Source organism: Lepisma saccharinum, chromosome 3 (genome assembly GCF_977018435.1).
Source record: "Lepisma saccharinum chromosome 3, izLepSacc3.1, whole genome shotgun sequence".
Taxonomy (NCBI): domain Eukaryota; kingdom Metazoa; phylum Arthropoda; class Insecta; order Zygentoma; family Lepismatidae; genus Lepisma; species Lepisma saccharinum.
In genome coordinates, this window is record NC_139231.1 from 131,475,755 (window position 1) to 131,487,863 (window position 12,109).

Sequence of the window (12,109 nt, forward strand, 5' to 3'; positions counted from 1 at the left end):
ACACAGAATTAACGCTTTGCTTTGTTTCTAATTCCTCCATACCAACAAGGCACATCAACAACCAGTGTTACGAAGAACTAAAATATGATTAGCACTAAAACTAGAGTAGCATCTGCTAAATCAAATGTGGATCTAAAAAGTGCAAAATGCAATGCAACAAATTGAATCCTACCTCCAAGTAAAATTCATATATGTATAATTACTGATTTTCTGCGTAATTTTTCAAAAATTTTCCTTTGACATTTCGTCAATTTCTTTTACAACAAATGTCTAGGAAAATTTTGACACCCAGTTGGAATATGTGTGCATATGTGTGGATGGGGGAGGAGAATGTGGGAGGAAGGGATATATCGATAACAAAAAGTCTGGATGGCCCTTTAGACGCACATATCTAAATGTTCATATAACTTTGAAAAGATACCACATTCGTTTTTAAAAGTAGGCAGAAAAGTAGATAGTACCTTTCTCATGAATTACTTCCCCAACGGGTCTTACAAATCAGTCATGTTTAGCAACTTATCTCTAAAGGTGGCAACTATGTCAACACTGTGAAAGTTCCCTCTTTGTGCCAAACGAAAATGGGCTTGGCTGGTGTCTTATGACCAGCATAGCTACCCTCCCACCACCCTGTTCCCTGCTGAGACTTCTTCAACTCTCTGCACATGTGTCAACTTGGTTGGGCCAGCTCTTGGACAGCTTGAACCGTTGCCTCGTGAGGGAACGAAACAGCTGGCGATGCCACGAGGAGGTTGGAGTGCTCATCAGCTTGACTGATTGTGAGATTCGAATCTCCTTGTCTGTAAACTATAAATGTATTAATTTAACAATACTTTGGCGAGGCATGCATTTAATCTGAGGGTAGTGCCATGGCACAGCAGCTCTCCCCTTTGAGCTGCCGCTGGTCTTGCCATTTATTCATTTACAGTCTCCTTTATCGGACATTACTCTTAATCTGTTACTTTCTGCTTTTTAGTCATTGTTAAAGTTTTTTGCCAAACTTTTTTTTAGAACATATGGACTTCAGTACCTCTCGTTCTGGATGTTATGATCTCAACTGCATATTTATACATTTTCAGAAGTGTACTTTTTACCTCTAATTTGATCTTTGTATAATATTCTTCATCACTTTTCCATTGCACAAAATATTGTATGTCTATGAAGATTTATTTCTTTATGTATAGATTTGTACTTAATGTCTCCCTCTTTTTTTTCAACATTTTGTGCTTACTCAAGATTTATACCGGGTGAGTCACCTAAAATTACCACCGGAAATATTTTGTGAACAACAATAAATACCTAGGTATTGAAAAACTGTTTTCGCAGGTACACGAGAGGGGCTCATGAAATTGGTGGACACCAGGGGTGGCGCCAGAAATTTTCGACCGGGTGGGCAGAAGCTCCTTATTGATAGATTAGGGTGGGCAGTATAAATGTAAGACCATATATAGTATATACGTATGTGTATGTAAGACGTATGTATCACCTCTCTATTACACTACCGATTTTCCTCTTACTTCTTTTCCCTTTCCTTTTCTTGTTTTCCTCTTTATTCTTTTCTAATCTATTTTCGCATCTTGTTCCATTTCCTTTCGCTTTGTCTCTGAAGGACACAATTATTTCAAGGAAGTGTTTACCCATGCGCAGCCATACCCCAGCCATACATTCTAATCACATTCTTTCATGCATGTTTTAATACAGTGAAATAAATGTGAATTAAGTTTAAGCTTGTGTTGCAAATACAAGGCACATACTTGATTTTATGTATTCGGCGACAATGATAGAAAGTGCGACGGTAGATAACCGTGAAGTTTCTCGTAATTTAAATGCATGTTCCTAAGCATAGTATTTTCATCGTATGCGTTTTTCACTGAAAGAGTTTTCTTACTCCTTAGGGGTCACTTTTCTTAGCTTACAAGGTTTGTACAACTGAGAAATCTATCTGAATGTTTGTAGTAGTGGCGATTGGGTGCCAACATTTGAGGGGCAAGGACAATATACTTTTTCTTGGTAGAAAAGGCTTAGCATAAAGAGGCCATAGTGCGGGGGCAAAATGTGGCAAAATGTGGCGGGGGGAACTGCATCCCCCACTTCCCGGTCCTCCTAATCGCCCGCCACTGACTGTTTGGATTAAAATGAACGTCTTATTGGGAATGATTTAAAACACACACAGAAATCAAATTCTTTGTTCATTGTCCATGAAGTATTCCTAGGCTAATGAAAGGCTATTTTGACAGAATATCACTCACAAACAAGTAAGATCGAAAAATCTGTTCAGAATTGAAGAGATTATTAGCTAAGTTGCTATTCATTTTCTGAATGTCATGTTACTAATGCGGGAGAAGCAATACACGTATGGTTTGTTACATGAACATATTTTTTGAGGTAACAAAAAGATTTAGGACACAAGGAATTCATCGAAGTTGATCACCGTGCCAGTAATAATTCATCTATTTTTCATAATGATTTGGGTTGCATGGCGTGACCATTTCGAATACACTAGAATGTCAACCTCTATCCTGTGCAGCACACCCTGGAAACTTGATTCTTTCAGGCAACGAGTCCCTGGCGCTTGGAACCACTGTCAAAGTAATAATTTATGAGGGTTTGTATTTTGAGTGTCAGCTTGTGTTTGTTTTCGCCCCTTCGTAACTTTAAATCTAATCACCATTGAACCTTATCGTCGTCATTATCAAAATTAGCAGAAAAATGACTTTAACCTTTAAACAGCCAATGGGTCATATATGACCCATAGAAAGTATAGGCGAAAACAGCCAATGGGTCATATATGACTCATGTTGCCGATTACAACATTCACGTGCTTTTAGGACCTTCATACTTGTATGTGAGGTTGTAAACGCTGACAGATGTTGAGATAAGACATTGAAATGTCATGTGGAAGAAAACAAACTCCCTCTCCCTTTCTCTAATATGCAAATTAGCAATTTTTAGCCAAAATGCAAATTGTACATATTGCGTCATATTTCAGCCTGTATGAGAACTAGGAACTTGAAACAAGTTCCACTTTGTTTCTACTCTTTGAAAACAATGCAAAAGTTTGCGCCCTTTTCCCAAAATAATGGGAGAAGAGGGGTCGAACGCCAGATTTTTTCATTGAAATTTGGGGACTTGGCCCCTCCCAACCCCGTTTTTCTCACTTGGGCTTTCTGAATTGTACACGGTCGCGTGCTCTGATGTTTTTGCTTTCAAACAAAAGTTATCCGAAGTAGATTGCTCAAATAGTCTCCGAGATATACTAATTTATTCTCTAATATGGAAATTAGCCATTTTTGCCAAAATGCAGGATTGTACATATTGCGTCATATTTCAGCCTGTATTACTAGAGACTTGAAAGAAGTTAAGTTCCCTTTGTTGCAGAAAATCTATTCTTTAAAAACAATGCAAAAGTTTGCGCTCATTTTCCAAAATAACGGGAGAAGAGGGAGCGAACAGCAGATATTTTTTTCATTGAAATTTGGGGACTTGGCCCCTCCCAACCCCGTTTTTCTCACTTGGGCTTTCTGAATTGTGCACGGTCGCGTGCTCCGATGATTTTGATTTCAAACAAAAGTTATCCGAAGTAGATTGCTCAAATAGTCTCAGAGATATAACGTTTTTCTGAAATAAGTGTAAAAATTTAAAAATCGCGCGCAAAGGCCGTGGCGAGAGAGTGGTTACTTTCGAAAACCGGCTCGGTTGTTTAAAGGTTAAATATAACAAATCAACCACAACTTACTCTTCCAAAAATGGAGTTGCATTAGTTCATACCTATTAGAAAGTTGAGATGGTAGTTTCAATTGCACAGCGTTTCATTAGTGGATCAAGGCAGCTAACTCCGTGAACAATGATGTTGTTTTCCGAAAGTCTCAAATATTTGTCTCTGGCAATCACCCTCCTAAAATGGACGCATCTTCTGTGGTGATAAAATGCCACGTTTGGTGCGAGTTCTTTCTGTATATTTTCCCCCAAAGGCATAACGCTGTTGCATTATAATGAAGAGGTCCTGTGTTCGACTCCCCCTCCTCTGGTGGAAGCACAATGCACACTGGTTCCACGTTAAACTGTAGGTTTAGTCCCGATTAGCCTTTCTGAGCATAAAAGTGGATTTAAAAACAAACTAATAAAATCGTCTTCTGGATACTTCGTGACATAACATTTTTTTCTTTACTTCAGCTGCATCTACAGATTCTGTTGACATTTTCGGCTGATTCATATGGCAAAATTTATGTGTGGGACGAGGATCTCTAAATAGGATAAGTCACTCATCAGCAATTGAATAATTCTGTAGCTTTTTCCATACATAACTATTAAAATTTATTCACTGCAGTATTTTAGTGATTATTGTGAATCCTTTTTATTAGTAGAATGAATATAAAGTTGATATTTCGCATACCATATTGATATTTGAAGATAACAAGTATATAAAATTGTAATGAAATAAAAAAAGGGACACTTCTGGAATTTTAATGCCGAGCTAATTAAAAAGTCAAAATAATGTATTGTGTTGCCGGAGGAAGTAACGCTAAGATGATGATTTTATTTGTTTATTTAGAGATTATTTTAACCATACCCAGGCCGGGATTTATATAAATATGTGGAGGCCCGGAGCTGCAGTTCTCAAGTTCAATCTAAATTCTGATCTAATCTTGATCATACCCTTCATAATTTTGAGCCTCCTAAGCTACTAACTGCTTTTATTCATGGAAGTATTAATTTGATCACAGTTTTTGTTTCAATAGCTCTAGTATTTACTTTCACTTTCTAATGACAAAATTGGCTTTTTATGGGTTGATAATATGTGAATATTTCAAGCATAGATAATATTTACAAGTAAAATATACATGTTATGAACTCCAGAATACAGTTATTTATCGAATTATTCATATATCTCCAAGTATATGTACTTATTGAATTTGATTGGGTGGGCAATCGGGTGGGCACATAAATTTTTGGATGGGCGCTTGCCCACCCGTGCCCACCCCTGGTGCCGTCCCTGGTGGACACAATACGTTGAACTATGTTAGGAAGTACGATTTTCAACACAAACTTAGTTCTTTTTAATGGAAACCCCATTTTACTTTCAGCTCATTTGAAAGTACGGAAAAATTAATTAAGAATGGTGTTTGTTACATTGTAATACGTCAAGTAGTTCTCAAGTAATTGTAACCTGAAGTTGAGCATCGGCAGAGCCGAGCACAAATGGCATCACGCATACAGCCTGCATGCATGTGCTGCATTTTTCCTACACTCGCTATAGATAAGTATCATCCTGGCCTTTTCAGAGTGAAAATACTATTTTCTCAGCAACAGTTCTGACGTACGTACACTATTACAAACGTCTTGTTAATTAGTATACTTTGTTACGCCCTTGCTTTATTTGATACATTTGATAAATCAATTTGAAGGAAAAAATGTATAAGCTGCAAAGTTTAAAAGTTGAAAACTTAAAGATTTGTCATGACCAAACGAGAAGAGTTGATTGTTCCAATGTACTAAAAATTATGACGTAAATAAATGAACGCCAATTAAAAATTAGAAAGATGTTAATGTACTAACATTTATGTATGTAACTGATGCCGGAATGTTTACAATTTATACTTTTTAATTAACAATTATTTGTTAACTCAGAAAGATGTATCAGAATCTTTTAGATAATTTCTCAAAGCTTACTTATGTACAAACTACACATTTTATTTTATTTACACGTCAACTTGTGAGAATGTTTGTTTCAAGCGTCAACTTCAGGTTACAATTACTTGAGAACTACTTGACCTATTACAATGTAACAAACGCCATTCTTAATGAATTTTTCCATACTTCCAAATGAGCTGAAAATAAAATGGGGTTTCCATAAAAAAAAAAAAACTAATTTTGTGTTGAAAATCGTACTTCCTCACGTAGTTCAACTTATTGTGTCCACTAATTTCATGAGTCCCTATCATACCTATATATCTGGGAAAACAGTTTTTCAATATTTATTGTTGTTCACGAAATATTTCCGGTGGTAATTTTAGGTGACTCACCCTGTATATTAATTTTGCAAACTGTTTAGATCCACCTCGATAAGTATAATTTGTATAAGGATTGGAACCATTTGTGCACCAAAAGGAGGGAAGACATCATTTTCTTAAAAAAATGTGTAAAAAGTAATTAATTTGTTCCTTTTTTCTATCTAAAATTGAATTTAAAATTCTATTCAACAGTTGAACCTGCATCTCCCGCTGACTTCTAATATGAAAATGTTAGTTGTGGGAATGTCAATTGTTAATATATTTTTATACATCCCATTTTTACATTCATTTTTAAATAATTTATTGTAAACCATTAAAATCAATACTTACCAGGAAATTATTTTTTCACTGTTGGCAGAGCAGCCAGAGGCAAAACTTCACATGAGAATAAAGAAATTCCATGTATTTAAGATATTTATCCATTTTCTTCAAATTTCATGATCTGCAATGTGAGAAACATTATTAAGTTGTATCTAAATTATTCTGTGATGATTTATATGTAAGAAACATTGATGCTGAAAATCATCAATCGTTCTAAGTATGTTCTGGTATGTCACTTCATAAGAGATACACATCCTGAAATGGGTATTTCATTCATTTATTAATTTTTGTTGATCTCTCTTTCAGTTATTTGGACAACCGGGTATTTGTGTCATTAGCTAATGGTGATATCACAGTGTATACCAGGGATCAGAGTAAGTAAAATATCAACTTCTGTTTTATTGCAGATTTGATTTATCCATAGTGAAGAAATACATTCCAAATTAAAAAGTATTCCATTTTCAAAATCTGATAGATGAGAATGTTCAAGGGTAAAAAAAAATATATTTTGACTTGGGCTGTACTGTGTTTGGCTATCTTGCCTTTATGATCAGAAGAAGTGTCTGAATATTTTCTACATGTACACATGCAAGAGTCATATAAAATCTTAGTATAATATCCATTACATAAAAGGACGACACTAGGACACTTATACAAATGAATCAACCATTAATTAGAGTAGTTCTACTCCTTTGTTCCAGGTAAAAAAGAAAAAGAAAAAACAAACTAAATTTGTAAAAAAGTATGATTATGCAAGATAAACATTTTCATTTTCTTCAGCATGGAAAAATATAGCTGATATTTTGTGACGTTATTATGAATAAATTACAAGTAAATTTTTCCCATTTACTTCGTTTGTTGCTTCTGACATATATTTGGTTTTAAACACAATATTCCGTCCATTTCAAACCACATTCGCAAGGTGGGATGACAGGGATGATAAGTTTGATGTTAGGATGGCCACAGGTTTCTACAAATCAGATTTATAATCCTTGTTGTCCACCTTTTGAAAGTCTGAAACAGCTTAAATATTTTCTTACAATTTGACACACACACAGGAGATGTCCTATGTAGAAATGTTAGTGTAAAATGCAGGCTGGACCAGCGTGGTTGGAGTCCTGGTCGGGCCTGCTATTTTTTTTGCTAAAATTTGTACATTGAAATATCAAATCAAAATATTGATTGAAACAACACTAAAAGTAAACTGGGGGGTGATAATTTATTCTAAATAAATTAAATTCCATGGTGAAATAGCTCTTCCAAAGGCTAGGGTGTATCAGGCAGGTTCCAGTGAAGATGAAGTATCAGATCAAGTATTATCTAGATTTCTAGACCAGTCTTCCACATCTTCTTTTCTAGTAACTCCACAATTGTTTTCAAGGTGCTAAGTCAACACAGATCATTTGCAGCTCCCACCAGAGGTCAAACCCAGGTCTCCTCACACCAAAAAACATTGAGCTATGTCATACCCCCTCCCCCCAAAGTGAAGTACTTGTAATTTTGTCTGAACTCCCACCTACCCAAATAGTGAGACCAGTCCTGGGTTGGTACCTGGTGGGGGCTCCAAACTTTTGCTGTTGATGAGCATCATGAGGACGATTGGGGGAACAACTTGCAAAGAAGTAGTGAACTCTAACCAAAAAAAGTCATGATGGGACTTAATGTACTGATCAAGTGTCATCCAATGAAAAGACACCTAACATGCCTTAGCCCTCAGGAGCTGCTTACCACAGAATTAATTTTAGTTAATGCAGTAGTTCAAACTGCATACAGTAAGATTTTTCCAATGTTGGAATATCAGTTTGAAAAGTGTATTCAATAATTAAATTATTTTATGATATGGTATGATTTATTTCATTTCGTTGACCATTGTACAGTGGTTGTTTTCCACACATGGCATGGAAAGTACTTACAACTGGTTGTATCCAATACACAAGTTTTGGCTTCATTTTCAAGGCTTTATTCCATCGTTTCTCAACCTATGGGGCGTGACCCCCTTCTGGGTCCCGAGGGGACATTTGGTGGGTTGCGAAGTCGAGCTCGGAAATTTATATAATGTCTCTTAAAAACCTATTACATTTAAATTACTAAGATATATTGTTTTTAACAATTTAAATTCAACCTGTGCTGCACGAAAGTAAAACTTTAAATTTCTGTTATTCGTGCTCTACCATTGCACATTAGTCACATTAGTTCAGTAAACATGTTCTTTTTTTGTTTACAAATTCAGAATGTGTGTTTAGTTAGACTAGAGTAAATTAGTCTTTCTGCAGGCGACTATCCTTATGGGTCCCATGAAATGTAATATCCTTCAAAGTGGGTCCTGCACTGAAAAAGGTTGGGAATCACTGCTTTATTCAGTATTTTCAAGAAGTTTAAAGCACTAAAAACTCACAACATTTGTTAAAAGGCAAACAAATGTGTTGGTAACAGAACCACTTCTAAGTGCATTTTTATATTTCCCTTGCAGAATGGTGGTGATGCATGCATGCAATAAAGTGTTAAAATTGTTTTTTCATGCTATGTATTGTTTTATTTTTTTAAAACAAGGTGGGAGGGATTATCCTGAATCTACATTTTCTAGCTATCTATACCTAGACTTTATTAATTGAGTTGCATCACTACTTGAAAACATGAAGATTTGCTGCTAGAAAATTATTCCTGAGATTAAAAAATGTATTGTGTTTTATTTTATAAGGAAAATTAAATCATGGTGATATTTACATTATGTTTCAGATGGTGGCTGGAACACCACAGATCCATTCACTGTGACAATTGGGACAGCAGCTACACCAATTCTACGAATGCAATCCATAGCAGGAAAACTGTGGTGTGCTTGTCACAATTATATTAAAATTTTAAATACTACAACCCTGGAGGTTGAGGTATGTTTTTCTGTACTATTTTATGTACTGATTGTACTGCCAGTCACAAATTTTTAGCAACATTTTTCTACTCAGAAATATGTGATTGAAGTTAAGTTCAAGACATTGCACAATACAACTCTATGGAAAAAAAGCAAAAGCTAAGCATGTTATGTAATGAAGAAATTGACCCAGCAGAAACTTGGCATGTCTTTATAAGTGCAATATCATTATTTATTCAACAGATTAAGTTCAGTATATTAAGCTGGTCTACAGAATTCTGATTTTTACATTTTCCCATGCATTTTACATTCTCTAGAATGTTTTAAGTTCCACAGCCATATGTCCCCAGGAAATATAACAAAATGAGGCGATATGCTTGTAATAAATAAGAATTATTTCCAACTAGCATATTCAAATTTATCAGCTAAGTTACCATCACTTGATTTCTTTGCAATTTACCAACATTAGAATAATACTGCAATAGGAGAAAAGCTTATATGCTATCATTATCTGGCGAAAACATTGAGTTTTCAGTGATAAAGGACCAATATGAAATTTTTCCAAATTTCGAGTTTTATTTCCAAATAATAGTAATATTAATTACACTGTGCATTTTTCTAATTATGTGTAGCTTTTCTACTCTGTAGCCCAATTCCAACAATTTGGATAAATGATGATTATATTCGTATAAGAATTTTTGTTATTTTTCATTGCTTTTCTGCCCTTTGGGTAATAATATCAATAAGAATGTGTGAAGATCTGATTAAATTGATGAAAGAACTCTTACAAAGAACACCCATGTCCCACGCTAGAATTCGAACTGACAAACTTCAGGAGCAAGATCAAAAGTTGACCAGTCAATCACTCAGCCACTGAGCCAGTGATGATTTTTGAAGGGCTCGGGTGTAAAACATGGTAAGTGACATTTTGGCCATTTGGCCATACTGTAGATACATCATTTTCGTGTTGTGCTTACCAATTTCACAAGGCTTCACTGAGTCCAATGCAAATTGTATGACATTGCAATTTCGCTTGAATATTGAAGGATGGCACATTTTACTTTGTAACTCAAAAATTACCAAAATGTCACTTACCATGTTTTACACCGGAACCCTTCAATTAAATTGACAAAAGGAACACTGCAAGGAAAACCACACAAAAATAATAATGATGGTACATGTTAACTGTATTGCACTTGAATTGAGGGGTTAGATAAAACAATTTTTTGCCAGCAAGTTGCATGCTTCCCATACATGGGCCACATTCTAGTGGCACAATATCCAAATGAAGACTTTGTATTTCATCATTATCATCATGATTAACCCAAGAATTAGAAAAATGCTATTAAATAACCAAATGTAAAGAAAAATAATTGCCTCTCTCGCTTTTTACTGGTTTAATTAACATAAACTTGTAATTTCAAAACTTTCTCTATACGTTAATGGAGAAATAACAATTTTGGAGAATATCAAAGTTAAAATTTATCATAAAACTAGCTGATTACTCGGCATAGCCTGGGTATTTATTTATCCCAATCTTCTAGTATACAGGAAAATAATGAATTTTAACTATAGTGTAAAAGGAACATGGAGTTGAACGGCATTGGGAGTGTCACTATTCATCTTAGCGACCCCGAAAACTATGGATTCCACACTAATATCGGTCGTTTTACATGTCACCCCCTTCCCACCACCACCCCTAGCAGTGGCAGAGGTGTCCTGGAGTTGAACAGCATTGGAAATGTCACTATTCATCTTAGCGACCCCGAAAACTATGGATTCCACACAAATATCGGTCGTTTTACGTCACCCCCTTCCCACCCCAACCCTAGGGGTGCCAGAGGTGTCTTGGAGTTGAACGGCATTGGGAGTGTCACTATTCATCTTAGCGACCCCGAAAACTATGGATTCCACACTAGTATCGGTTGTTTTCCCTGTCACCCCATCCCACCCCCACCCCTAAGAGTGCCAGGGGTGTCTTGGAGTTGAAAGGCATTAGGAGTGTCACTATTCATCTTAGTGACCCCAACAACTATGGATTCCACACTAATATCGGTCATTTTACGTCACCCCCTCCCCACCCCTAGGGATACCAGCGGTGTCTTGGAGTTGAACGGCATTGGGAGTGTCACTATTCATCTTAGCGACCCCGAAAACTATGGATTCCACACTAATATCGGTCGTTTTCGATTATTTTTGCCTGTCACCCCCTCCCACCCTTAGGGGTGCCAGGGGTGTCTTACCCCCACAGTATTTCTTTTGAGATTGCAAGTGATACATGTTCCAAGTTTGGTTGAAATCACTCCATGCATTCGAGAGTTATGCTGGAACAAACACACATCCAGTTTTATATATTAGATTGCACTTTTTTCGTGAGCTTCATAAAGCATTCTATTGCTTGATCTAACACAATTGTATACTAAAATGTCTATCTGTAAGCTATTATGATAATGATTGTTATTATGATATGTAAGATTATATTTGACCGAATATTATTTTTTATTCAACAGCATTCATTCCAAGTTAACTCTGATGGCAACCGAGCTGTGATGTGCATGGCAGTATCTGGTCTAGGAGTGTGGCTTTCACTCCAAAATTCAGCTCTTGTAAAACTGTTCCATGCTACAACATATGAAAGCATGTGCGATGTAAATGTTGCACCTGCAGTTACTAAAATGCTAATAAGTAAGTAATGTAACGATATATGATTTTTTTTAAAAGTACAATTTATAAATACCTTTTTGTGGCATAACTAATGACCCTGAACCTCCATGTTACAAGGGGTGTCCAGGGTGCTAGAAGCCCTGTTTTAATACTGGAAACAATAGAGAATGAGATGTGATGAATTCATTTTCTTTTAACAAGACAAATATTTTTTCATATAGTTATACATTTTGTGTAATGACTAATATCT

General features: G+C 35.8%; 2 protein-coding genes across 2 annotated transcripts in view; one reads left to right on the top strand and one right to left on the bottom strand.

Moving 5' to 3' along the window:
- The window catches only part of LOC145985415 (ATP-dependent DNA helicase Q5-like), a 360,878-nt gene extending 354,522 nt beyond the window's left edge, over window positions 1-6,356 (bottom strand). Inside the window, exon 1 of the mRNA XM_083119414.1 lies at window positions 6,339-6,356. The gene's annotated coding sequence lies outside the window, so the exon portion shown is untranslated. The remainder of the gene's footprint in view (window positions 1-6,338) is intronic.
- The window catches only part of LOC145985414 (uncharacterized), a 254,264-nt gene that overhangs the window by 226,089 nt on the left and 16,066 nt on the right, over window positions 1-12,109 (top strand). Inside the window, exons 14-16 of the mRNA XM_083119412.1 lie at window positions 6,636-6,703; window positions 9,066-9,214; window positions 11,706-11,880. Of these exons, the coding sequence (XP_082975538.1) occupies window positions 6,636-6,703; window positions 9,066-9,214; window positions 11,706-11,880 (392 nt within the window). The remainder of the gene's footprint in view (window positions 1-6,635; window positions 6,704-9,065; window positions 9,215-11,705; window positions 11,881-12,109) is intronic.